Source organism: Carya illinoinensis, chromosome 15, assembly GCF_018687715.1.
Source record: "Carya illinoinensis cultivar Pawnee chromosome 15, C.illinoinensisPawnee_v1, whole genome shotgun sequence".
Taxonomy (NCBI): Eukaryota; Viridiplantae; Streptophyta; class Magnoliopsida; order Fagales; family Juglandaceae; genus Carya; species Carya illinoinensis.
The window spans coordinates 11,303,286-11,330,837 of record NC_056766.1 but is presented as its reverse complement, the minus strand read 5'-3'; the positions used below and the strand labels follow the sequence as shown (position 1 = coordinate 11,330,837).

The window sequence follows — 27,552 nt, the reverse complement described above, 5'->3', positions numbered from 1 at the left end:
TGCCGCTTGGATATTTTGTCCGTCAATGCCCACCAATTTCTTGGTTTGGTTTTTCCACGTGAATTCCATGGTTAATTTCCTCCAATCACACACCACAGAACCAAGAGTTTCAAGCTATTGAATTCCCAATACCACGTCTATCCCTGAGAGAGGTAAGGAATACAGGGTTAATGAAAAAATGGTGCCATGTAAATTGATTTGTACCTCCTCAAACCTCTCTTGACATTTGAGATTTTCTCCATTAGCAACTCGGGCCGTGAAAGTTTTCGTAGGGACTACAGGTAGACGCAGCAGATTGGCCATACGCTCGCTAATGAAATTATGAGTCGATCCGCTGTCGATTAATACGACGACGTCGTGGGCGCATATTTTGGCTGTGATTCGCATGGTTTTGGGAGCTATCCATCTCCTAAGTGTATGCAACGTAATTTCTGGTTTAGGAGGCCCTTCGAAATTCTCTTCAACTGGTTGTTCTTCGGTGACATCATCACATAATAGGTTGCCGTTATCCACGCAGCTCTCCAACATGAGTATTCGTGGGCCCTAACACTTGTGTCCTGCAGTAAAACGGTCATTACATTTAAAGCATAAATTTTGGGCCCTTCTCCGCTGCATTTCTTCCCAACTAAGACGTCTCACAGGAACGGCAGGGGTTGGTGTTGTTGCTCCAGTAGTAAGGGGAAGAGCTGGGGGAGCTCGCGTTGGTGGTGTAGGTCTTACAAACCTCCTTTGTCTAGCCAATTGATCATCTTTCATTCGTGTTAAATTGATTGCTTCTCTTAATGTCTGGGGTTTAAATATCCATTTACCATCCGAGATCTCCGTCTTTAAGCCACCCATAAAAGTTCCTACAAGAGCTCTTTGCGTCCAGCCTCTAACTCAATTGCCCAAGCGTTCAAATTCCTTCTGGTATTCACGCAAGGAACCAACGTGTCTAACCCGTGAAAGTGCTTCGTCGAAATCCTCGCAATCCGAAGGCCCGAAGCGAGCCCAAAGTTCATTCTCAAAATTCATCCATGACAGCACACGCCCATCTTCCTGGAACGTCCTACGTATCCACTGCCACCATTGGTTAGCCTCTCCTTCCAAATGGTAGGAGGCCAAAGAAACTCTCTGGGCTTCGGGAGTATTTTGGAACTCAAAAAATTGGTTCACACGGTTGAACCATTCTGTCGAACCATCTCCTGAAAATCGAGGAAATTCAAGTTTTGCTGTTTTAGATGATACAACCAGCCGTCCTCCATCGTTGCCTTCTCGGTGATGGTGCCCATGGATGTGATTCTCCTGGTTTGCTAGCAAAACATCGGAGAGACAGTTGAGAGTTTCTTCCACATGACGAAGCCGGTCGACCATGCTGAGCTCCATCCTGTGTAACCCCTCTTGCACTCCATCAAGTCCCGCTTCCAGCTGCTCGATACACTCCTTATTGGTTCCCATAATAAAACCTGGCTCTAATACCAATGATAGGTCCCAACAATTGAGACAATGTTAACGTAAAATAGCTTTCTCTTCGGGTGAGAAATAAACCGCAATAATTGAATGAAATTTTCTGATTAAACCATGACAATTTCTGGGCTGCTTTAAATAAGCAAAGCCATTTACATTCATGCCGAAAATGAAGGAAAAACTAGCAGCTAACTAACTGAAACTCAAACACGCAAACACACGTAAAACAGAGGATAAAACAGAGCTCAAAATAGAACAACACTAACGGAAATAAAGATGACGTAAAATGCGTAACTACCGTAAACCCATTTGCACGTAAAACTCTCGCCTATCAAGACCCAGTCCATTTCTACTTTTCACGTACTGCATGCATGCACTGGTTCATCATGTCCATGCACTGGTTCTTCACGTCCCCACTTATCCCAAGTATTTGGGATTTGGCTTATAGTCCCTCTCCAAACGACGTGGCCTAACATTTTTCAGTTATGTGCACGTAATATAACAGACAGTCATGGAGTGTGCAAGCGTTGTATAGTCATTTTAAAAAAAGTGGATTTTATTATTAAAAAATTAATTTTTTTATGTGGGTTCTGTATTTATTTATTTTTTTCAAAGTGATTGTGTGGCATTTGTGCACTCACGATTGCAACAGTAAAAATATTATTTAATAAAAGAATGTTACAAGAAAATAATTAAATATACCCTTTTTTCAAATTTTATAGGTGGGTTTGATTTTAAAAAAGTCACCTAAATAATTAGGAGTTAAGTATATAGTGAATGTGGAATCGGGAGCAAACCAAAAAAGAACTCTCCTAGAGCTCTATGCACCTACCCACCGAAACCCCACTTTCCTAACCACCGATAACCACTACCCAAAGGGAGGGAAGAGCCTTCCCTCCTCACCCACCACTCTCTCGGTATATACCCCCACCGGTATATATTTTGCAATGTGTTTATGTTTTTTCCTCCATTACTCCAAAATAGTTCAATTTAATATCTTTCGATGTTTAAATCTCTACACATGTTCCTCTAAACTTACCAACTGCGGATCCTTCAAAAGTTTGAAGAAGCGTAGCCAAATGACTAACGCATATGGCTCACCCATTGCCAGACTGTGGAGTGCCTTTTTTCTGACACGTGCAACTCTAAAAGGCTCAGCATGATGAGATTTTCCATATCCTATCAAAATAAGACAATCTTCCTAGCACGTGGTCCACACACGCTGACACATTCTAGATTGTATTGGGGAAAATTGTGGAATTTACAACAAACTCATTTCTTGTTTAAGGAAAATCATGTAAATATACAATCAATAATATAATTTAACAGAGGGGCTGGGTACCTATACTTAACCCACTGAAACCCCGCCTAGGGCAGGTGGATGCTTCCCTTAAGGAGATGTTGGGGGCTGGGTGCTAAGATGGGCAGCAGCCCACCCAAGTTTTCACCAATCCAATTGGCCTAATATATATGTTTGTGTCTATTTAAAAAATAAGTTTTGTAATGAAATGATGTCGCATCCCAAAACGACTTCATTTCAATACAAGGGTTTAATAAAACCCAATTCTCTGTGTGTGTGTGTTCCAATTCTCTCTGTGTGTGTGCGTGTTCAACCAGTCATCGTCACAATTCGTGCCTTCATCAAAACCCTTTTTCTATCCATCTCACCTTGTAGTTGTAAATATCTTGAACTCGAAACCTTAAGTTCTTTAAAATTTGAAATCCGTTTGTTTTATTTTTTATGATAGAGCATTGAATTGTTTCGATGGAAAATGGGATTATGTTTTGGATGCTATGGAATTTGAGTTTTGGGTGTTTGAACATATTGTTTTGTGGAAATCTTAAGGGCTCAATTCGAATTCTTAAACTAATTTAGTTCAAACTCTCAATTCGAACTCAGTTCGGATTGACCCCTAGATGATTTTAGGATGTCGAATCTGAGACCCAAAATAATCTAGGGGGGTTCCCCTAACCTAATTTATTTTGGGCTCTCAAAATTGAAACCCCATATTTTTTTAAAGTAGTTTCAATTTTGAAACCCCAATGTAGATTATGTGATTTTTGTATTATTTTAATTTTTGTGTATTTTTGCATCATATCAAATGTTTGATTGTTTGTCTAATCAATGGATAGTGGTGATTGTGCATCAATTCTAAACAATAGCACTAGTCCTACCTACCCTACACCTACCCCTACACATGCCCCTACACCCACCCATGTACCTACTCTTACACCTATGGGTCAACGAAAGAAGAAATTTCATTGTGTAGGAACATTTTACCAAGTTAAAAAGTAGTGATCCCAAGAACCCATAAGAAAAATGTAATCATTATGGTGTTGTTTATGGATGTTATTATAAACGATATGGTACATTCCAGTTAAAAAATCATTAAGAAGAACAATGCAAGAAGAGTATGTTAAGACGTCCATTACTTGAAAAGAGTCTATCTAGATTGAAGATTGGACTTAAAAAGATGGCGGATGAGAGTAATAAGGGTAGTATGTTGAAGGGATTTGTCAAGTTTGACCGGGAGAGCTCTAAGACAAGTGTAGTTCATATGATTGTAATAGATAAGCTACCATTTCGGTTTGTGCAGAGTCAAGGACTCCAAGCCTACTAGGATATTCTTAAACTATATAGTCTAGAGAAATATTTGTTAAAAAAATTTATTAAATGGTCAAAGAGTTTGCCTCACTACTGATATATGGACATCGGTTCAAAACTTGAATTACATGTGTTTGACAACTCATTTTGTAGATAGTGATCGGAGGTTACACAAAAAGATTCTTAAGTTTGGTTTAATCGACATTCACAAAGGTGACACCATTGGCAAGACAATGGAGTCTGGGATATTAGATTGCCAGTCATAGAATCCGCATTTAGTATTGACAGGCACATATTTGATTTATTTTGAAGTTCATTATCTCTAAGTAATGGAAAGGCTTTGATTTGCACTCATAATTGGATTAAATGGACACTAATTCGGGTTTAAGAGATGATAAATTCTGTAGAGAGCTACGAATAGGAGGATGTTGATCACTCTAGAAATAGTAATCACTCTTAATTTATTACTTTACTTTTGTTTATAATAGATTGTGTTTAGTCTATTGATAAACTCAATTTCAAATTTAGTTATTGTAGGGATAACTTCGGAAAAAGAGACTTCATCTCAATCTACATTGGCTGCAATTTGACTTGGATACACCATTGGTTTGTTAACTTTGTTAATTAATTCTTTGTAGTTTGTATATATGTTATTTTATTTTTTCTATTTGAGGTTATTTTCTTTTTGGGACATCATATGATTCATATCATCATTTTTTTTTTCTCAAGTTTTATATTGTCACTTGCAGTTGGCAAATGATTGATAGTTGCTACGTGATGTTGTTACCTTTATTTCTTTTATTATTATTGTATTTCAATTGTTGTCACTTATTCACTCAAGGAATTTGACAATTTATAATATTTTTAGAAAAAAAATTTATAATAGTTTTAAATTAATGTATAATAGTTTATAGTGCTTGTATTAGGTTAGAATAATTAGTTAGAAACTTTATTAAGTTTATTTATATTTAGAAATAACATTAATTTTTATATTTTATACACAATTGAAGTGAAAATGTGTTTTTTGGACCAAAATTGAAGTGAAAATAGGTTTTGAACTGAAATTGACTCATAAAACGGATTATGGACCAAAAAATAGCCCATAAGGCCCATTGAGGGACCCATGGGTGGGTGCTAGGATGTCGATCCGTCCTTTGTATTAGGGCAAGGGCACCTGCCCAAGCATGGCGTGGCTAGGTCCTAAGGGCCGAGCTTGCCCCCATCTAGGGTGGCACATCGTGTTTTTGGGTCGTGTTGATATTGTGTCGTGTTAAGTTATAAATATTTGATTATATAGGTCAATTCGAACTTGATTTGTTAAACTGAGCATGTCAAACTTTCAAGCTCTAACCTAATCTATTTAAACAACACGTCGTATCACCCGTTTAATAATTATTTGAAATAAGTTAATACGACACGGCTTATTTAAACTCGTTCCATATAAATTAGTTAAATTAACACACATAATCCATTTGATTTTACTAACATAATTTTATATAAAAGTTAAAATCTATATTTATTAGTAGCCACAATATCCTTAAAAAAATAAAACTATCTACCAAAAATAATATCAATATTTTTCAAATTTAAATATATAATAAAACCAATATTACAAATCCTACAATAATAAATATGAGCATATATCTAAAATTACAATCTTAATAATAAAAACATAATTATACTAAAAAATATTAATATTATAATTTAATAATAAAAAAATTATATTTTTAAAATAAAATTTAAACGAAACAAAACAAGTTAATTTTTAATTAAATATATATCGTTTATAAATTATGTCTTATCAAACCAATTTATATAAAATTTAACTCATTAATGTTAAATTTAAATCCATTAATTTTGTGTTGTTTTATATTAAATTTATGTACGGTGTGACATATACCAACCCCTATTATTGGAAGTGCTAGGGGAGGGAGCATCCCTACCGAACGGTATCGACTCGCGGCGGTGGATAAGGTCTAACACGCGTGAACATAATGGTAGCTCAGTAATTGCAAGTTTTATTGGGACATCTCCTGAATATTGTGGCAAATTTTAATTGGTGGAATTTGGCGACTGCAGGAAATTACAACCTACGTGACTGCAGCGAACGTGGGCCCAGCTTGATCGCTTCTCACTGCCTTAGGAAAAAGCTGCGTAGTTTTTTTGTTATTACAGAAAAAATAAAAATAAAATCAACGCTCTTCTATATATATGTACACTCTGCCCAACGTCTCTGTCTCTGTCTCTCTGCATCTCTCTCCTCTCCATGGATTAAGATTCATTTGGTTTAGGAAGGGGCGATCTTTCCCAGGAATTCTTGTGAAGTCCCATATTTTATAAAGTCCAGTTTCAGAGAATCGGGAAACATATTCCAGAAATTCGAATTCCTGGAAAAATAGAGAAGGGTTGAAATGTGGGGATTTGGGGGTAGGTATTATTGGGGAAGAAGGGAAAGGGTTGGGAAAGTAGAGGGGATAGTGGTGGTATTCGCATGGATGTCGAGCGAGGAGAGGCACGTTAGGAACTACGTAGAGCTCTACTCGTCTTTGGGCTGGAATTCTCTCGTCTGCCATTCCGAGTTTCTCAATTCGTAAGTTCTTTCTTGATTTGATTGGGTAAAATTTGATTGGGTTTTTTCATGGGGTCTGAAAGATTGAACTTTTGGTTTTGGTTGTCGGATTATTAAGGGTTCTGGTGGGAATTTTTCTTCTTGATGCTGAATTAGTGTTTGATTTTGGGTCAATGAAACTTAGCTTATCTGCTTATTATTAATTGGATGTGATGGCCTCCATTTTTTTCCCCACCGTAAATTGAAGCTTTATGGGTGAAACTCTAAATTGGGTCTTTGGTTCGGATCTGTCTTACTTTCTGGTCCTTGAGTCTTCTTAATGTCAGTTTATTCAATATCAATTACGTAAATAAAGGTGGCTTCGATTTGTACACAGATATTGCTTATGCACCGGCCTGATCTTTCCTTAAGACATGGAGTAGAAATCCCTAATGGGAATAGATGACTAGCATTCTTCTTCCTCCTTTTGATTGGCGTTTTCTGACTACATGATTGTATTGTACAATTACTCGCGGGAATAGCGGCATCTGCATTTCTTTGGACAATCAATCTCCAATTTGTCAAACTTAGCCTTGTGAATATTTTTGCTTCAGAAAACAAATAGAGCTAGAATCGTAGTCATCCGGAACGTATATATATCCTTATATGGGATCTTCAATTGCGACTTTCTGATTACATGATTGTTGTGTATAATTTACTCTCTGGAATACTGGTATCTCAATGAATCTCCAATCATGTCAAACTAACTGTATTGATTAGCCGTATTTATGAATTTGTTCTTAAAATTGCATTTGTTTAATTATAGGATTAGTGCTTGTTGACTTGACTATCTTAGATATGTTAGACCGACTACAGGTTCTCCCTCATATCCAGTTTCCGTTATCAGAATAAAAGATGCAATTTTGTAATTTCTCTGTCATCTCTGCAGGTTCTTCCCTGAGAAGGCCGCAGCTCTAGCAGCTAATGTTCTCAATGAACTTGCCCAGGTCAGTGGTTATTGTAGTCATCTTGCTATAAGAGTTTTTTGTTTAACCTACTCTTAATGAATGCTTGTGAAGTGTGGTCTTTTGGAATTCATGCTTGAGTTTCAATGCCTTCATTTTGGGTGTGGCCTCCCAAAATTCGAAAAAAAAAAAAAAAACACGGAGATGGCAAATACACTAGCATCTGTTTACCTTTTGCATACTGTATTCTTTGGTTCTAGTTCCAAATTTTTCTTTTAAACCAAGATAGAACTCTCCATGTTTCTTTTCCACAAGTACAGCTGTAGTGCTAATGCTCAAGTCTTTGGAAGTTTTATTCACTGAATAAAGTTAGCTAATAATTGCCATTTTTGGTGTTTCAATTTGTAGGAACTAAAGATTAGGCCATGCCCTGTAGTTCTTGCATCTTTTTCTGGCGGTCCTAAAGCTTGCATGTACAAGGTCCTTCAGGTAATTTCTTCTAAAGTTAAGGTGGCATGTATATGTCGCTTTTACAGAGTTTCTCTGTAAGATATCATTGCAGGTATTAAAAGAATACTTGTTCCTTTGGTGATATATATGTAAATAGATTCATCTTTTGTGGCAGATAATTGATGGAAAGTGTGAAGGACAGCAAATTTTGGTATGCTTCTTTTCTACTACCCACGTCCCCCTTCCCTTTTACAATTAAGCAGATAATAATCTCCATTCTTCACATAGATAGCATTAAATTGCATACTGAGGTGAAACTCATAATTTTTTATTTTCCAGCAGGCTGATATGGTGGGGGAAAAAGAATTTTGTCTCATGTTTGCTAAAGCTCACATGATTTAAGAACTTCAGCATCCAGACATAATTTTTGTTATTATTTCTTTTTTCTCGTGAAGGATGGCTTCCAACTGGTTAGAGACTGTATATCTGGTCATATCTATGATTCCAGTCCTGTGGATTTTACCAGCGATATTGGCACTAAATTTGTTCTTCACCCAACTATACTCAAAATGTCCCATCCACCAAGATTAGCATCATGGATTGCCCACAGCATTTCTTCCGGTCTTGATACCCTCTTCCTGAGCCGATTTGAATCACAGCGTGCTGAGTATTGGCAAACTCTGTACTCTTCTATTGTAAGTAGATGAGGACTTACTAGTGTTCAAAGCTTTTACTTCAAATTTTTCAACATTTATTGAGATTTTTTTTTTCTCCAGAGCATGCAGGCCCCATATCTTGTTTTGTGCTCTGAAAATGACGATCTTGCTCCCTTTGAAGTTATCTTCAATTTTACTCAACGAATACAAGATCTTGGGGGTGACGTTAAGCTGGTGAAATGGAAAGACTCTCCACACGTAGGTCTGCTCCAAAACTTAATGACGTTGTGTTAATATATACCCTCTTATGTGTATTGAATGCCATGGAAGCTATATCCTAGTTGCATCCTGTCTACACACAAATTCATAATTGACATCACTACATTCTTTACCAGTTGTGGTGGAGAAATGCTAACCGCACAGATTTTTTTTTTTATAAGCATGTTAAATGCACAGATTACTGGCACTTTGTACACATCTTTGATGAGTAACCCACTAATTGAGTATATGCGTAAAAATTGGGAAGAGAACAAGCCTATGATTACAAATTCACAAGGAAGACATGATTTTATGCAACATTGCGTAGCAAGTGTGCGCCAAATTGTGTTATGAATTTAAATTTTATTTCTTTTCTTTTCTTTTGATTAATTGACAATAAATAGTTTCAAATGAAATTATGTGATTCAATCTTGTCCCAGGTCATTATCGGCATTATCCGATTGAATACAAAGCTGCTGTGACTGAGCTTCTTGGTAAGGCAGCGAAAGTTTATTCTCAAAGAATTCGTCGACTTGAAGGGGAAAGGATGGGCATAGAGGGAACACAAGATGCGATCCCCGAGCCAATTTGTGACCTGAGGAGAGCAACAAAGAATGCACATAGCATTCATGGTGTTGCCACCGGACCTACTGAGCATTACTTCTTGCCCACTTCGATGGAGTATTACGATGGTAAAAGTATCGGTTCATTGCAAGATGAGCACAAGGAAGGTTTGATCCACCTGCCTAGTCTGCCAAGCATTAGTGCTCATGGTGTTCTTGGTCAAATCCTTTTCGACGTCTGTGTTCCAAAGACCGTTGAAGATTGGGACATAAAATCAAGTCCTTTAAATGGCCGCCAGTTTACTCCCACAAGGAGGCACACTCCATTCAATCCCATCAAATGCATACGTCGCTCTAGACTATAATCTGTGATTCTGCTGCACTGATATTTGGTGCAAAGCACTCTGCTCGTAGACTAAGCAAAGAGCCCCCCATGGACAACAACAAAAAAATAAGGAGAGAGAAAGAATGGAGGTGCTAAGAGAGCGATGTGTGCTGTTTTGTAGGCAATAACAATGTGGGATAGTATTAAAGCTTCTGGCCTTTATTGTATATAAAATGTTGCTACTTTTGACCAGAGAGTCATACAGAGGTTTGATGTTAGTTTTCTTATGTAAAGAATGTTATTGTCGAAATTGGAAAAGTGTAATTTACTGCTTTACTATTGGTTGTGATCAGTGGTGTATTCAGGAATTTATCATTGGGGTGAATTAGTTTTAAAATAATTACATTCTTTTAGACATTTTTCAAAATCTATATTGTGTCAAGTAATAGACAAGTATAATAATATTACCAAAATTCTTGTAAGAAAGACTGGAGATAATATATATATATATATATATATATATATATATATATATATATATATATATGTATTGATGTATTTAACGATATGGCAAAATTAGCAAATATGGTCTACATTTAGGCTTTGTTTGTTTTCACAGATGAGATGAATTGATATTAAAGTTGAAAGATGAATAAAATATTATTATAATATATTTTTTTAATATTAATTTTTTTTTGAGACTTTATTGTTTATTTTATTTTGTATGGTGAGTTTGAAAAGTTGTAATGATGAGATGAGTTGAGTTGAGATGGTTAAACCAGACCTTAAATTAACTACAGAAAGATTAGAGTTTTCCTTTGTTATCAAAAGATAAAGAAGAGGTGCTACAACTACGAAGAGATTTCATAAAAATAAATTTACATGCTAACATATTTTATGTGATTTGTTAGATTTATTTTTTAATAAAAATAATTTTATAATATGATATGTCACATTAAATTACGTTATGAATTTACTTTTATAAAATCCTATTGTGGTTAAAATGTTGTTCAAAAAAGAATTATATGCTCAACATTATTTATAAGGAAAATGTTGAAAGAAATTTGAGAAAAGAACCTAAAAGATAAAATGTAATTAAAAAAAAAAAAAGAAAATTCCCGATTGAGGCTGATGTTGAATATCACATCGACGCTATTTGAAAGATGAGCGTGAAGTTTTGAAAATTAAGGATGGAAAAGGAAAACAGCTCTGGATAAGATTGGCGAAGCATATCTTACAGTTACACCTGCCGGTCAAAACGGATCCGGAATAATTGTAAGTTACTGTTTGGTGACAAAATTTTTTTATTTTAAATATAAAATTTTCATATTATTATTATAATTTTTTTAAATTTTTATATAAAATATAATAAATAATTTAATTTTTTTTTTATTTTTTTAAATCTCAAAATAATAATAATATTAAAATATAATATTTTAATATTTAATCTAAAAACTCAAATTTTTCATCTAAAAAATCTGAGTGGCCAAACAGAACGTAAGTATTTATATCATATAATATTCGTGTAACATACTTTAATTTAAATAATAAATTTTAAAATTTAAATCTTACTAATCAAATCATACCATATAAATAATATACAGAACAAAAGCATTTCAAATAACCTTATTATAAACGAAGGTGGTGGGTTTAGGTAGCAGAAGACTGCCAGCATGGTGTGCGTCGATAATGGTGGATGGTTGTAACTTGTAGCTCCCAGAGTCTTGTAAAATCAAACAAAAGGTTAAAAAAGAAGAAGAGAAAAACATATAAATAGAACATATTTAAAATAGAGAGAACAAGAAAGTTGTCAAAAGTTGGAATCATGATCAAAAAATTGTAGCAAGGCATACGTATAGGCGCCTGCTTTAGATGTTATTGAAATAGTAAGTTGAGATGAGATGAATTGAGATGAAAGTTAAATATTAAATAAAATATTATTAAAATATTAATTTTTAATATTATTATTGTTTTGAAATTTAAAAAATTAAATTGTTTATTATATTTTGTATAGAAATTTTAAAAATGTGTAATGATGAGATGAAATAAGATTAAATGAAACACTTTTACTGTCCAAATAGGGCCTTATGTCGGCAAAAACTAGAAAATGGTAATGCCAACTAGTAAGGCTATCCAAAAATCCAATTATTTGATTCCAACATTGACTCCACACCACTGGAATTGAAGCTTCAAGAAAATAGAGTCGGAGTTGAAGTTTGAGCCAAAGCTGTTTCTGGATCGACTCTGACTTTGACCTACAACTCCAACTTCGACTCTGACCTCCGACTTCGATTTGAGGCTCCGACTTCACACTGAGATTTGCCCCAACTTGTAGCTCCAACTTCGGGATTGGTAAAAATAGGTTATAAAATATGTATTATTTATATAATGATTATTATATACTTATATTAAGTCTATAACTTATATAGTTATATTCAATACTCTACTAGCATTTGTTAATTATTATAGAATAATATTAATAGACCGATAGTCTAATATATATACACATCTTAGTATCACTACATACATATTACATATGTTATGGTAGATGAAATTTGACTAGTTAATAGTGAGTCATGTACTTGTATAATGTATATATTGTAAGGCTTATTATCTAGATTCTAGTATTGTAGTATGCAACTAGAAAAATGGTGAGTAATTGTATATAGAGCAATTGTTGATAGTTATAAAATATTAAACTACTCATAATCCAATAATAGTAAATTAGTAGTTGTTAATTTGAATGATTCAATACTAACAATTAAATTTAGTTATTATAAGAACTACAAAAATAAAGTTTTTAAATAAAAAATTTAGGGTTTAAACAAATATTTAATTTAAGATTTAAAATACACATGGCAGAAATTTAGGGTTTACTATAGTTTTTCTTTTTTCTCTTTTCGTGGTTTGCATAAAATATAAAATATTTTAGTTATATTTGGGTTTCTGCAAATGTAAAATCTGTTTTTTCTTTAATGTTTTTAGTACATTTAAAGCTTGAAAAGCCCACAAAAATGATATGGTAGTATGTAAAATCTTATTTAAAAATGGGCTAAATATGAACACAAGTTTAAAAATGTAAGCTAGAAATCATATCAGATCAGTAAGAGATGAAATCGGATTCCTAAATATCAACTCCGAAAAAGTTAGTGCTCGGCTCTACCAACAAGTAGATCAAGATGAGTGGACTTCTATGACAGGGTGCGTGGGGTCAGTGATTGTTTGGTGTAAATCTTGGGAATTATTGACCATAATATAAAAATGAAAAGGAAACGAGAGATGAGAGTCTCGCTGTGATTTCTCCGAGGGTGGGGGGTTCTTGGGATAGAGGATGGTGGGACAAAGAGAGGAAAGTACCAATTCATTCACCGGTCAAGGTGTGACTTGTCATTGTGTCTCGCAATAGTGCTACAAAGAAGCCTTTAAGTAGAGCACACTGCACAAATGATAACCTGGATTAAAAAATATATATATTTGCAAATTCTCCCTTTCTCGTACAAAAAATGACAGAGCCCCATTTGTTCTTCTCCAAGAACCCCCCTCCCCCCAAGGGCGGCACGAAATCCTTTAGAAGCCCCATTCGTTCGTATTCCTCCCTTGCTCAGCATAATGCATTCCTCCCTCGCAACCAAGATAATCACCTCTCTCTCTCTCTCTCTAAATATATATATATACATATATTTCTGAATTGTGTAATGCTAGGTCTAAGGGGAAGAGATTTTTCCACAAAAAATGTTACTCAGATTTTTTCACCAAAAGAGGAGGATTTTGATGCTTCCGTTGGTAAGTATAATAGAGACAATAACTGTTTTTGCTTGATCTTTCATGGCTTCTATTTTTTTATATTGGAGAGTGGGTGGTCGGGATAATTGGTATATCGTAGATACCATGTTACAACTCCATCATTAAAGAGCCAAAACATGGGCTTATGGGAAATTGTAGTTTCTTCCTCAAGGGTAGAATGAAAAATATGTCACACACTCAACCAATTATTATCTAAGAAGATAATTTTTGTTCACCCTGGTCTCCTAACATTTGCTGAGAATGATTTTTGTCTTGGGTAAGGAGTGTCTCCTAATGTTAACTGAGGAGGTTTTTTCACTTTTTCTTTCTACTTCTGCACCAACATCAGAACTAAACGTTATGGCAGACGAAATCCTTTGAGAAGTGGGGTAACCTCAAACTCACTGAAGCAGAACAAAGTGAAGTGATAGTGGAATTGTGCTTGGGACTTAGTGAAATTACCTGCCAATCTGAAAAATTGGGAGCAGCTTTGAGACCCTACAAACAAATATAAATGTTTTGTGAGGCTCTAGAGTTTGGTGAACTCAATGGCATTTATACTAAGTGGCCTAAGTTTACATGGACCAATAACATAAGGGATAATGGTTTTACTAAGGAGAAATTGAATAGAGTAGTAGCAAACATGGAATGGCAGCAAAGTTTCTCTGATTCTTTATGCACAATATTAACTGTGGTTAGATCTGATCATTATCCTTTCTTTATAGTTGCTGAAAGAAAAGAAACAAATATGAGGAACAATGCTTTCTTTTTTAGATATGAAACTTCATGGATCTTGAAGGAGGAGAGCTAGAAGATTATACATGATTTTTGGAAAAAAGCATATAGTGGTATTGGAGGAAGACCTGATATATGTGGCAGATTGTAGCACTGTAAAGAAGCATTGCAAAGGTGGAATCAGTCTAGGAATGAGAAGAACCCTAGTGCAATCAGAGATAGATTGGAGAGAATTTCAAGATTGCAAGGCTCAACTAATGATGATCAAGTGGCTTCTACACAACATCTGTAGAATGAAGTGGAGACCTTTTTAGAGGAAGAGGAGCTTAAGTGGAAGTAAAGGGCAAAGCAGCAATGGCTAGCTCATGGAGACAGAAATACTACTTTTTATCATATGCATGCTAGTCAAAGGAGGAAGGCAAACACAATCAAGCATATTCTTGATCAACATGGAGAGCTTTAGGGGTGTAAAAAAAAACCGATAAACCGGCAAACCGGATCGGATCGGACCAAACCGGTGGCATCGGTCCGGTCCCGAGGTTGGTTCGGTCCGGTATCGGTTTTAATTTTCTTAAAACCGGTCAAAATCAGTCTGGTTCCAATTTTTCTTTTTTTAAAACTGGATCGGACCGGACTAGACCGATTTATATATATATATTTTAATTTTTTATATTGTGTATAATATTTATATATAATATATAATTATATATAAAATAGTTTTGTATTATATGATAAATTACTAATTAAGATAATATTAAATTTTAAAATCTTATATCATTTTGCTTATTGTATTAATAGTTATACTAATATTATATAGTGCATATTAATAGTTATACTTATACTATATCACTATATATTATAATATAATATAATATATCATTATATTATATATTATAATATATCATTATAGTCTATAATACAATTATAATATATATTATAATATACTATAATATATTATCACTATAGTATTATATACTATAATATACTATATTATATATATATATATATTATATAACATAGTATATTAAAACCGGTAAAACAGGACCGAACTGGACCGAAAATCGGAAAAATTGGAGTACCGGTTTAGGAGGATAATCGGTGCGTAATCAGTTTTTAAAAATGCAAAATCGGTACATATCGGTTCGGTCCTAAATTTTGTTTAAAACCGGACCAAACCGGACCGATTACACCCCTAGAGAGCTTCACCATGATCAATTCAAAATAGGTGATATTTTTGCTGAGCAAAGCATATAATCATGTGGAGTGGATCTTTCTTGAAGCTATTATGGTTAAAATGTGATTTTTTCACATATGGATCTCTTTGATAATGGAATGCATTTCTCCAGTTTCTTACTCCTTATTGATCAATGGTGAACCTCAAGATTCTTTTTTACCTTCAAGAGGTTTAAGGCAGGGGGATTTCCTTTCCCCATACCTTTTTATTATATGTGTTAAGGCCCTTTCATCTTTACTGATCCAAGCTGAGCAGATTGGGAGCATCTCAGTTGTGCCTATTGGAAGATCTACAATCACCATTAACCACCTTTTTGTTGTTGTTGATGATAGTCTCTTATTTTGGAAAGCCAATTCTTTAGAATAAAGTCAGGTTTTATATATTTTGGAACAATATGAGAAGGCTTTTGTGTAGATGCTTAACAAAGAAAAGACTTCTATTTTTTCAGTAGAAACACTCCACCAGAGGTAAAGAATACAATTGTTCAAATAGCAGGAGTGAGATCCACTGGAACATATGAGAAGTATTTGGGACTTCCAACTGCCACTTTAGATTGTAGTAGGGAGATCTAAAGTTGCAGCTTTTAATTTTTTGCTAGACAAGACATGGGCTCATATTTATAATTGGAAAACCAAGTTTCTGTCTACTATAGGGAAGGAAATTCTGTTGAAGGTAATGCTTCAAGCTATTCTAACCTATACTATGGTTTATGCTTGGAGGGGCATAATTGCAGAGCAAAAAATTTTTAAGGAGGGATTGATATGGAGGATAGGAAATAGAAGGCAAGTAGAATTTGATAAGACAAGTGGATTCCCAAGCCTCATTCCTTGATGGTCTACTCACCGTGTCCAAATGACAATAAATATGCCAAGTTTGCTGAATTGATTGAAACTGATCTGAACAGATGGAATGTAAGGAATTTGAACAACCTTTTTTCTTCTCAAGATGTTGATCTAATTCAAAGTATACCTTTTTGTGTTGGGAGAAGGGAGGAGATTCTAGTGTGGCATTATACAAAGGATGACATTTTTATGTAAAAAGTGCCTATCATCTTCACAGAGACATTAAACTTAAAAGTCAAGGGTGCCGTTCTTAGAAGAAAATAGCAGGATCTGCTTGGAAATCAATATGGAAGTAGAAGGTGACAAATGCAGTCGAGATGTTCATATGGAAAACTTATCAAGATGCACTACCAACACGATCCAACTTGTGCAAAAGGAAAATTATTGATGATGATTCATGTCCTATATGCCAAGTCTACAGAGAAACAGTGGGGCATGCTATTTGAGGCTGTGAAGGAGCTCGAGATGTCTAGTGTCAAAGCAGTAAGAGAACTCAAAAGTTGTTCCTTCAAAGTGATTCTTTTCTAGAAGTTTGGAGCAAGCTTTGTAGTACTAACTAGGATGAACTTAAGGAATTTTCAATAGTAGCAAGACTGATTTGGTTTGGATGAAATGATGTAATTCATGGAAAAAAAAATTCAAATATCCTAATTCCATTATAAACAAAGCAAAGGAAGATTAGCTAGCTTTCAAAAATGCACAAACTCTAAAAAAGCTTCCTCAACAGCACATTGGACAGATTTTTCACAAATGGACTAAGCCTCTAGATTAGCTTTTCAAAGTCAACTACGATGCTAGAGTTGATATGGTGAATGACAATATTGGTATAGGAGTGATCATTTGAGATGGACAAGGCCAAGTGATAGGATCTTTGAATGCCAACAGAAGTCAATATGCAAGTCCTAGGGTAGTTGAGTCTTATGCTGTCATGATTGCTACAAATTTTTTAAGGACTTGGGCATTTGATCATTGATATTGGAGGGAGATGCCTTACAAGCTGTTAATAATATTTGTTGCCCAAATGACTAACATAAGAGGGGGGTAAATTGAGTTGTATTAAAAAAATAACAATTATAAATCAAATATACAATATAAAATATAAACAAAATACGAAATAACAATAAATATAAAGAGTAAGAGTAAGAGAGAAGCAAACTCAGTATGTTAACAAGGTTCGGCCCTACTGCCTATATCCTCGCCTCAAGCTGCCCCTTGAGGATTCCCAAATTCACTATTCAACCTTCTTGAGGTGGAGATAGAAACCTATTACACCTTTGAACAACACCGCTACAAAGGATCCGTATAGAACACCCTCTACAATTGCAATCACCTTACATGTGGTGATTCAACTATTCCCTGTGTAGAATATTTTCTACATGCACAAGGGTTATACATACATTTTTACTGATATAAGAGCTGATAGTGGGTAGGTTATCAAAAAATACTCCTCAATGAGTGAAATAAGAACAATACAGTACAAACTATATATCTAAAAATGAACAAAGATTAAGGCTCAATGCTTAGAGAAGAGAGAATGAAAGTTTTGAATGAATGTTGTATGCTCTAAATGTTGTAAATGTAAAGCTTTCAAATGATCTATTTATAGGCATATGAGACTTCATATTCAAATTTAAAAAGATTCACATATCAAAGACAACATCATTCACTTTTTCAAAAATTTCAAATAAAAAGTTCTTCTTTTTTTTAATTGTCAAAGACAATATCATTTATTTTTCAGAAACTTAAAACCTAATCTTTTACTTTTGGCATATGACAAAAGGAGCACACTTTACTTTTCAAATATTTCAAACCTAATCTTTTTACTTTTTGCATATGACAAAAGGAGCACACTTTACTTTTCAAATTTTTCAAACAAAATCATCTACATTTTGCATAAGTCAAAAAAAGCATAAATCACTTTTGAAAATATTCAAATAAAACATGCACATGTGAAAGATGACAATCAATCATCTTTAATATTTTCAAAATTCAACCCTTTAATCAAGATATGCACATGTGAAAGATGACAATAAATTATTTTTCAAAATTTTTAAATTTAATTTTCAAAATATTCATGCACATGTGGAAAATGTATTTTAATGCTTTATGATAAAATATTAATTTTGAACCTTAATCCTAATTTTGAATTTTTAAGATATTTACAACATTACTCTATGACTTTAATGTAAATTTGTTCTCTTCTTGCTCATGCTTGTTTCCTTGATGTGCTTGACTTTATTGTATAGACAACTTAAACTTGATAATCCTTTATTCTTTGAATTAATTGTTATGATCAAAATCCATGTGTAAATATATAATTACACAAAACTTGAAATATTGGATTCAACAATATTTTAATAAAAAATAAGGATTGTTCACAAGCAGGTTGGTTAGTTGAAGATGCCATATTTGTGCTTAATTCCTTTGCTAATTGGTCAGTCCTCCATACAAAAAGAGAAGCTAATCAAGCTGCTCATATTCTTGCTCGAGAAACATTATCTCTTCAAAAGGATTCTATAATTTTGGAAGAACTTTCAATATGTATTCAGTCAATTGTTTCTCTTGAGATGTTGTAAGACTCGTTGAGCAATAAAATTTCATCCTTTAAAAAAAAAATCAATTATTATCCTATTAGTTAAACTACTACTTAAAAAGGGGGGCTCCAACCAATTATTAGTTAGATTCTTTTGTCAACCTTGTCCTCGTTATTGTTGACAAATTGAAACTAATGCCTTTTCTTTTGTTTTTTAATGCTTGTATATTCCTTACTAATAATCTTTTTCCTTCATCTTTGTAAGAAGAATGTACAACATCCACTAGAGTCTAATACACATTAGAGTCCAATGCTTTTTTTGGTGGTTGCCATGAGACTTTGGTTTAGCAATTATGACATTTTATTTTTCTTTGATGGTAAAATACATTCATGCACTACACAACATTCATGCAAAGCCGTGCGCAGAGAGCCGTTCGGAGAGGCCATGAATCGTTGAGGAAGTAGAAGAAGCTCGATGATGACGGAAGGTAGGAAGTACCAAGACAAGGTGCGGCAGCGACATGGCTACGACGACACAATGGCGATAGAGATAAGCTGGATGGGAGAGAGAAATTATGAGATTTATTTATTGTGAGAGAGAGAATCAGAAAGAGAGGTGTGAGAGAGTGAGTTTGAGAGGGGTAGAGAGACACAAGAAAGAAAAAAAAAATTAGGGGAGGAAGAACCTATGGGAAGGGAAGGGTTGGGGGGAAGAAAAAGAAAAAGAAAATAAAAGAGGGAAGGAGGAGGGGGGGGGGGGAAGAGGCTACAGAAAGGGTAGGGGGGAAGAAAAAGAAATGAGAGAGACAGAGAGAGAGAGAGTAAGAGGTAGTAGGTATGGGTAATGAAGCCAATACGGGAAACTTAAGTATTGGAATTTTGTATTTTCAATAACTTCTTTCCGTGTCTTAGGCTTTTACATGTTTTTTTTTTGTGTTTGTGTTTGTGTTTATTTTGATTAAGAAGTGGGCATTAATGAGCTTGTAAAATTTTGTCAGGTCTCCACTGAACTAAAATCACAAGACATGTACAAATTTTGCTTCAATTATTTTAATGAGTTTTGATCTCCAAAACATAAGAGCCTGAATCAACACATGGGCCTGCGTCTTGTTCCCTCATGTTTTGTCATTTCTAAAATTTTCATTTAAGGGTTCAAATTCTTTTTGAATAACTGTTGTGCCCCAATACATTATCTTTCTTTTAGATTTTATGTTGGTGTTTTTGGGAGCTTCCTTGCCTTTAAATTTTGCTATTGATAATTTCTTTTTTAGAAAATTTATAGATAATTATTATAAATGAGATGAGATTAATTGAGATAAAGTTAAAAATTAAATAAAATATTATTAAAATATATTTTTTAAAAATTATTTTTATTTTAAAATTTTAAAAATTTAAATTATTTATTTTATTTTATGTGAAAATTTAAAAAATTATAATAATTAAATAAAATCAGATAAAAAATTTTATGAAAATAAATCTTTAGTTAAAGGCAAATGATCTGTGATACTGTTAAGTAGTTGAAGGACGATGAGGACGGAGGGCCTGGATGGGTTTTAAAATTTACTTTTTGATCAATCACATCATATTGGTACACAGATTAATGCATAATTGTGCTTGCAACTATATTTTTCCTTTTGAAAAGTTAAAAATAAATGACCTTGCGAGAAGGAGTGCTACAATTGTAAATAAATTTTATAAAATTAAATATAAAAATAAATATATAAATTAATGTGATTGGATTACAAAATCAATAAACTTATTCTTTTAATAACAAATATATTGTACACAACAATATATTATAGAAAAAGTTGGTCTAATTTTTCAAGAAATAAAATTTTGTGATAGAGGTAAAAGGTAAAAAAAAAAAAATAGAAATTTGATATTTGCAGAATTTAATATTAATTGTTAAATATTATTTTTTATATTAATAAAAAATTGTGATATTAATTTCTATTGTTTGATACGTTTTCTTATTCATGTTCATATGAAAAAATTTTATTCTTTTTATTTTTATATTTATATAAATGCATGTATATTTAACAGAAGCAGTCGTAGTTATGTAAGTGACGTGCAGTCGTTTTGAAAAAAATGAATTAATATGAGACTCACATGAAAAAAGCTAACTTTTTAATCGTGGATCTCACTCTTTTTCACAGAGATTGCGCGGCGTTTATAATTTTATAACTGTACGTAATATTGCTCTTAATAAAAATGGTTGATATGATAAATTTCTGGTATGAATAATATTTTTCCTCTATCAGATCGATATTTCTTTTAATACATTTATTCTATTCTTAAACATATTAACTAATTTAGTTGATTAGAAAAAAATATGTTAACTAATTTATTTCATATTTTATAATTATATATCTAAGAAGAATGTTGATTGCGGGAGAAATCTAGAAGATAAAAGAGAGTTAGGAGAAAGAACAGAATATAAAGTGTGGGGTCAGATTGAACAGAGAGTGAAAAAGGATAAGATAGTACATAAGTTTATTAATGCTGCACCTAAAAAGGTTTAGGTGTGATGGTCACGTCACTTTAATTAAGATTCTATTCAAAGTGGAATGTCTAATAAAGCCCCAGGTTATCATTATCCTCCTTGGTTTGTGTGTTTCATGTGAAAGACTCTAATGGTATTGGAAGTATACAACACTCTTGGTTTAATTTTTATTTTTATTTTTTCTTAATAATTAAAAAAAAATTATTAGTATATTGGGAGTTGCTTGTAACAAGTGGCTGAGGTTTGACTTAAAAGATGGAATGGGAAGAGGGCGGTTTGTTAAAAAAAAGTAAATGGCATCACTCAAATATATATATATATATATTATATGGGAGCTGCTGCTATGCTGCCCCTACCATACTGCTGGTGTATTGTTTAGTGATTTTTTTAATTTTTTTATATTTTTTTAATTTTTTTAAATTATTAAATAAAAAATATATTAATATATTTAAAATTACTTTTTCAATTATTTTAAAAAAATAAGGGTACACTTTGGCGGTACACATGACGCGGCAGAGCAGCATTTCTAATGTATTATCATCCATAACCGTTCTCAGACACACTGCACCGTTCCTTTCTTGTTTTGATTTTGAAATTGTAAAGAAGAGAGTATGAAGGTACTGGTGACCGGTGCATCCGGTTTCCTTGGCGGAAGACTCTGCCACGCCCTGCTCCGACAAGGCCACAACATTCGGGCCTTGGTACGCCGGACCAGCGACCTCTCGTCCCTCCCTCCGGCCACCGACGGCGACGCTTCTTTCGAAATCGTCTATGGTGATGTGACCGACTACCAGTCCCTCCTGGCTGCCTTCTCCGACTGTCAAGTCGTCTTCCACACAGCTGCCGTCGTCGAACCCTGGCTTCCTGATCCTTCTAAGTTCTTCTCTGTAAGCTCGCGTGGCCGCTAAATCTCATTTTCCATTTGGTTTCCGAGAAAACTTTGTAATGTTCCGCTAGTTTTTTCCTCCTTGCTACCAATCAGGACCTTCGAGATTTGAATTTAGACAAAATCTAGTTCTTTTGTGTTGATGATTGGGTGTTCTTTATAAGGTGAATGTTGGAGGGTTGAAGAATGTCTTACAGGCGGTGCGAGAGACGAAGACCGTTGAAAAGCTTATATACACGTCCTCCTTTTTCGCTCTTGGACCAACCGATGGACATGTGGCTGATGAGAATCAAGTATGATCTACTACTTTCTGTCCCAATCTTATGTGATTTGACGTTGTGGATAATGAAAGAGCAATGCCAGCACACACACCACACCCAACCCGCCCCCCCCCCCCCCCCGGGCGGCGGGCGGCCCGCGCAATGCTCTGAAAGAAACGAAATCTTAACTGGGTGCTTAATGCAGTTGTATGGCTCCGTTCCCTAGGTTTTGATAGTTTTGGTCCTATATGTTCGGTCTGCCATTAATGATCAAGGGGTGCCCTACATGCATATTCTCATCAATTTTTTTGGTGGGCCTGTATTTATTATCATCAAATTAGTTTCTGGTCTCCCGTAAAATTATATGGTAATTAACCCCTAGGGGTTGAAGCGGTAAGGCCTTGGTCTTGGTACCACGCTCCATCCAAGATCCGAGGTTCGAATTCCAGTTGCAAACAATCTCTTAGGACCATTGGACGGGAGGTCTTCCCTTTGAATTATATTATTGATATTAGTTATGTTGAATAAGTCAGTAAGTATAACTATAAACTATATTCTACATTATTAGTATTAATATAAATATTAGTATTAGTTATAACTATATAGCCTATATTAGAATCGACAGTCTTAGACTATATAATAGACTAATAGTATTAGTATAACTGTATAAGTATACTGTATAGCTATATATTAGTATTAGTTATACTGTTATAGTGATTTAGTATATTATAATTTATACTATAACTCTTATAATATATTAATATATACGAGTATTATATATTACAGTTATACATTAAAGAATATAATAATGCATTCATACTAAATATATATAGTTATATTTCGAATGATTTAGTTATTAACTTATTATGATTAGTATGACTATATAAATTATAGTAGTATTAGACCATTAATATAGCTATATATTAGTAATATTAGTTATAGTAAATCAGTGATTTAGTATAAGAATTAATTATAGTGATTAGTATAACTATATAAATTATATAATAGTATATTAGTATTAATAGTAGACTATTAGTATAGCTATTGTTGAAGCATATGGCTTATACAGTGAAAGTAGGCAAATGCCAGAGCATAGTGTAGCGGAGCGACATGGGATCTGCCTTTCTGGGATGCTGATTAGGTTGGGGGTACTGGGATATTTTTGTAATTTTCTTTAAATACATCCGTACATTTTACAACAACTATATATTAGTATTAGTTATAGTAGTATAACTATATTAATGTAAGTATAACTATAGTCTATATTAGACTATTGGTATTTTTTTTTATACCATATATAATTATATAATTAATTATTATATACAATTATTATATAAATAATATATGTAAATAATAAATTATTTGTTTTTTAATTTCCATTTGGTCCGTTCCGGTCCAAAAATGGCCGGTCTAGTCGGTTTATTTGGTTTGGACTGGCCAATTCTCAGCCCTAATTCATTGGGTAGCTATACATCATTCCAAAGAACTAGTGTCCATGGTTCAGCCCCATTCTTTTAATTGCAATATATGAAAAGCACACACACGTAAGATTATCAATATCCTTGGAAGCATGCAATGTCGAGATTTTTTTTTCTTTCTTATTTTTTACTCATATAGTTTTTTAATCTCTTGCTAATGGGGTTCCTAAAAAAATTCCAATTGAACTATCTATTCCAGCGTAAAAATATCTAGCCCCTCCAAACTTAAAATCCTGGCTTTGTCCCTGGTCACTTGATCTATCTCTGAAATTTTTCTGAATACAAAATTGTTATGTCAGGTTCATCATGAGAAGTTTTTCTGTACTGAATATGAGAAATCGAAGGCCTTAGCTGATAAGGTCGCAATACAAGCTGCAGCCGGGCTTCCAATAGTGGCAGTTTATCCCGGAGTTATTTATGGGCCGGGAAAGGTCACTGCTGGAAACGTTGTTGCCCGAATGGTATGATTGCCTTTTTTATTGCTTAAGATTTTGTAGTGGCGAAAGATGATGTTGAAATTAGTAGCATCATATATATGCTTAAACAAGGATGAAGGATTATGCAATTTGGTGGAAGTTAGTTGGACTTTTTCATTGTCCTCTTGCATGATTCATGAGAGATTGTATGCATTTGTTGCATGATTGAGGTCTCATGTAAAGAAATTTCACGATTTCTTGCGTTGACCTAGCCACGTACGTTATCAATAAAGTCAATGCTCACAATAGTACTTTGTACCATGTCTATTAAAAAAGAATAGCCGGACCCAATAGCTTATTCACTGACAGATATTGAGGCCGATCAAGTTGGTTTTGGTATTTTTATGTACCGTTAGAGGTTCGTAATTGCATTTTTTCCTTTCTTCCCCCTTCCTCTGTGGTGTCTGAATATGGATATTTGATTGATCATGTTAGCGAGGTGATTCTCTTGATGAGTTTTGAACACGATTCCCATGTAGTCATGTTCATCTTCCCTAGACCTTTGTGCAAGAGATTTGAATTTGAAGAGGACTTCAGTGGATTTGAATTTGAAAATTGTGCAAATGCAAAGCCTGTGATTTCATTGATCTGTGAAACTTACAATAGATATTAGATGCAATTATATTTCACTTCATTAAAAGTTTGGATAGTAAAAGTTTGCGAGTAATAATCTGAAAAGAATATCTTCTTTTTTGAATCTAAAAAAACTCTTGAGAATCGGGTGGCCCGCAAGGATCTGGACCATTCCGTAGCTGGCCACAACAAACCACCCTGTGGTGGTCCTGTGGCCACCTGATTCTTAGTTTTTTATTGTTATTTTAATTGAAGAAGTGAAAAAGTTCTTGAGTGAGATGTTTGTGTTTTGTATGTTTGGGAATGAAGTTGAGAGAAATTTTGGAAAAGGTCTCAAATTTTCTTGTATCCAAACAAGTCTTAGAGACATGATGCTAGGAGCCCTGCTTTGGAGCCTTTTCTAACTACCTGGTGAATTTACCATACAATAAACAAAAAAAAAATGTGTTAATGGTTAAGGCTTTGTGTTTGTACTTTGCTTGTTTCTGGGCTTCGGTTTAAGTTGTGGAGAGTATTATCTGCAGCTTCATGGGAATCTCTATTGAAATGCTAGAGTGTTTTACTGCTTGATGTTCACCGACAAGATTCATATTTCTTAATAATTTCCCATTTGACTTTGTTATATTCCTTTCAGTTAGTCGAACGCTTTAATGGGCGGTTACCTGGCTATATAGGGTCTGGAAATGATAAATTCTCTTTTAGCCATGTTGATGATGTAGTAGAGGGCCATATTGGGGCAATGAACAAAGGACGACCTGGTGAAAGATATCTACTGACAGGAGAAAATGCATCATTCAGGCATGTTTTTGATTTATCTGCTATCATCACTGAGACGAGAAAACCTCTGTTTAATATCCCCTATTGGGTGATTGAGGGATATGGCTGGGTCTCAGTTCTTTTCTCACGAATTACGGGACAGCTTCCACTGATCAGCCCCCCGGTATGCTGTGGTTTTTGAGCTAGCCTTTACTTTTACCTACTTTATCAGTGTAGATCATTTAAAGAATTCTTCAAACCAAGCATCTGATGTTGAACTATCTAAGGTATAGTTAAATATTCTGAAAATTATTTTCAATATATTTTTCACTGCACTGAGAAGAGAAAATGCCTGATTGTTTTTACATAGCATATCCAAAACAGATGATTTTAGGAATTACTTTTGAGTCAATTTTGGAATCCACTTAAACAAGGATAAATGTCTTCTCTTCCACTCTACCTTTGCTACCTCACACCACGGGTGGTTGATATTAGGTGCTGTAAATGGAATTTTTCAGCTTAGGCACATCTCTTTTCCTATCACTCTGCTCTCTCTTTGGGTTTGAAAGCAACTTGCACATCCCACTGGACTTGAACCATGATCTTACCCACCACCTGTTCATGTATAAAGGTGTCGCATGTGAGTAATGTTTTACTTGGCCGAAAGGCTGTTGGCCATGGGCCTATTAGTGTACAATGCAATCTTACGATTTCTCTTTTGTTCAATATGGTGCAGACTGTGCGTGTTTTAAGACATCAGTGGGAATATTCCTGTGAGAAGGCTAAACTAGATTTGGATTACAACCCTAGAGGCTTGAAGGAAGGGCTAGCAGAGATGCTACACTGGCTGAAGAACTTGGGCTTGATAAAATTCTGAAAACGATATGGTAACTCTTTCTCTCTCTCTCTCTCTTATTGAAATGTGCTTGATTTCTACCGCCATGTTTAGCGCTAATAGCTTGGCTAGTGTTAAATTGTTAATATCAATTGAAATGATCCTGCCATTTTCTATGTTATTTTCTAACGCATGCATCGACTCCTATGAAGTGTCTGGTTTCTTCTTCTTTTTCTAGTAACTGGGTTAGTGGGATTGGACGCCTGGACTTTCCATGCTTGGGATGGATGGAGGTGTCTGCCCCTGAAGTGTCTAGTTATTATGAATGTGTAGTGGCTTTTCTAGAAAGTAGATGTACCCATGGAATTCAGACTAATTTGCCGGGACGTTGTCTTATAGGGGTCCACATGTATTCTCCTAAGCCTTGTCATAAAAATACAGGCTTTCATAATATTAACCTGTTGCTCACATATATACTTTTTAATTCTTTGCAGGTCGAATAGTCTGCAGCTTTTTAATATACATATTCAAGCCATCTCATAGAAAGACAGGCTTTCATAATATCAGAAAGTTTGGGAATTGTCCACAGTGCTATGAACACGAATGCCAATAGGACCCTTTTTTTTTTTTTTCTTATTCTTTTTTTGCTTTTGTTTGTTTTTGTGTGAATTAATCTGGTTTGGTTTCTTATATGGATAGGGTCCAAACACTGCCTTGTCTAGTTAATATGGATTTGTTTTTACAAAATATTTTGCATGCTACTTCATACTTCTTCTTCTTCTTCTTTTCTAATCAACAGCTACTTCATACTTGCATGCTGTTTGGCATGCATTGGGATTGAA

At 34.2% G+C, this 27,552-nt stretch overlaps 2 protein-coding genes across 5 annotated transcripts; both read left to right on the top strand.

Moving 5' to 3' along the window:
- Window positions 1-6,259: 6,259 nt before the first annotated feature.
- LOC122297176 lies at window positions 6,260-10,152 on the top strand. Of its 3 annotated transcripts, none has more exons than XM_043107130.1 (8): window positions 6,260-6,641; window positions 7,549-7,606; window positions 7,973-8,053; window positions 8,190-8,225; window positions 8,357-8,365; window positions 8,470-8,709; window positions 8,791-8,932; window positions 9,369-10,152. In XM_043107130.1, exons 1-8 carry the CDS (start codon window positions 6,463-6,465, stop codon window positions 9,854-9,856), a joined length of 1,233 nt encoding a protein of 410 aa, XP_042963064.1. In that variant the 5' UTR covers window positions 6,260-6,462; the 3' UTR covers window positions 9,857-10,152. The 3 variants fall into 3 exon arrangements, with proteins under 3 accessions (XP_042963064.1, XP_042963063.1, XP_042963065.1); XM_043107129.1 differs by having other exon boundaries at window positions 8,354-8,365; XM_043107131.1 differs by lacking the exon at window positions 8,357-8,365 and having other exon boundaries at window positions 6,262-6,641.
- Window positions 10,153-21,972: 11,820 nt separating this feature from the next.
- LOC122297675 (putative dihydroflavonol 4-reductase) lies at window positions 21,973-27,552 on the top strand. Of its 2 annotated transcripts, XM_043107818.1 has the most exons (6): window positions 21,978-22,333; window positions 22,497-22,625; window positions 24,370-24,531; window positions 25,754-26,059; window positions 26,612-26,762; window positions 27,205-27,552. In XM_043107818.1, exons 1-5 carry the CDS (start codon window positions 22,058-22,060, stop codon window positions 26,750-26,752), a joined length of 1,014 nt encoding a protein of 337 aa, XP_042963752.1. In that variant the 5' UTR covers window positions 21,978-22,057; the 3' UTR covers window positions 26,753-26,762; window positions 27,205-27,552. The 2 variants fall into 2 exon arrangements, with proteins under 2 accessions (XP_042963753.1, XP_042963752.1); XM_043107819.1 differs by lacking the exon at window positions 24,370-24,531 and having other exon boundaries at window positions 21,973-22,333.

What these genes read in the sequence shown, in the direction of transcription:
- LOC122297675 (XM_043107818.1), top strand. Translation starts at nt 22,058, where the DNA reads ATGAAGGTACTGGTGACCGGTGCATCCGGTTTCCTTGGCGGAAGACTC. An exon ending in ATCCTTCTAAGTTCTTCTCT is followed by an intron (nt 22,334 to 22,496) that starts GTAAGCTCGCGT and finishes GTTCTTTATAAG; the next exon opens with GTGAATGTTGGAGGGTTGAA. An exon ending in ATGTGGCTGATGAGAATCAA is followed by an intron (nt 22,626 to 24,369) that starts GTATGATCTACT and finishes TTGTTATGTCAG; the next exon opens with GTTCATCATGAGAAGTTTTT.
- LOC122297176 (XM_043107129.1), top strand. Translation starts at nt 6,463, where the DNA reads ATGTGGGGATTTGGGGGTAGGTATTATTGGGGAAGAAGGGAAAGGGTT. An exon ending in TTCTCAATGAACTTGCCCAG is followed by an intron (nt 7,607 to 7,972) that starts GTCAGTGGTTAT and finishes TTCAATTTGTAG; the next exon opens with GAACTAAAGATTAGGCCATG. An exon ending in AAACTCTGTACTCTTCTATT is followed by an intron (nt 8,710 to 8,790) that starts GTAAGTAGATGA and finishes TTTTTTCTCCAG; the next exon opens with AGCATGCAGGCCCCATATCT.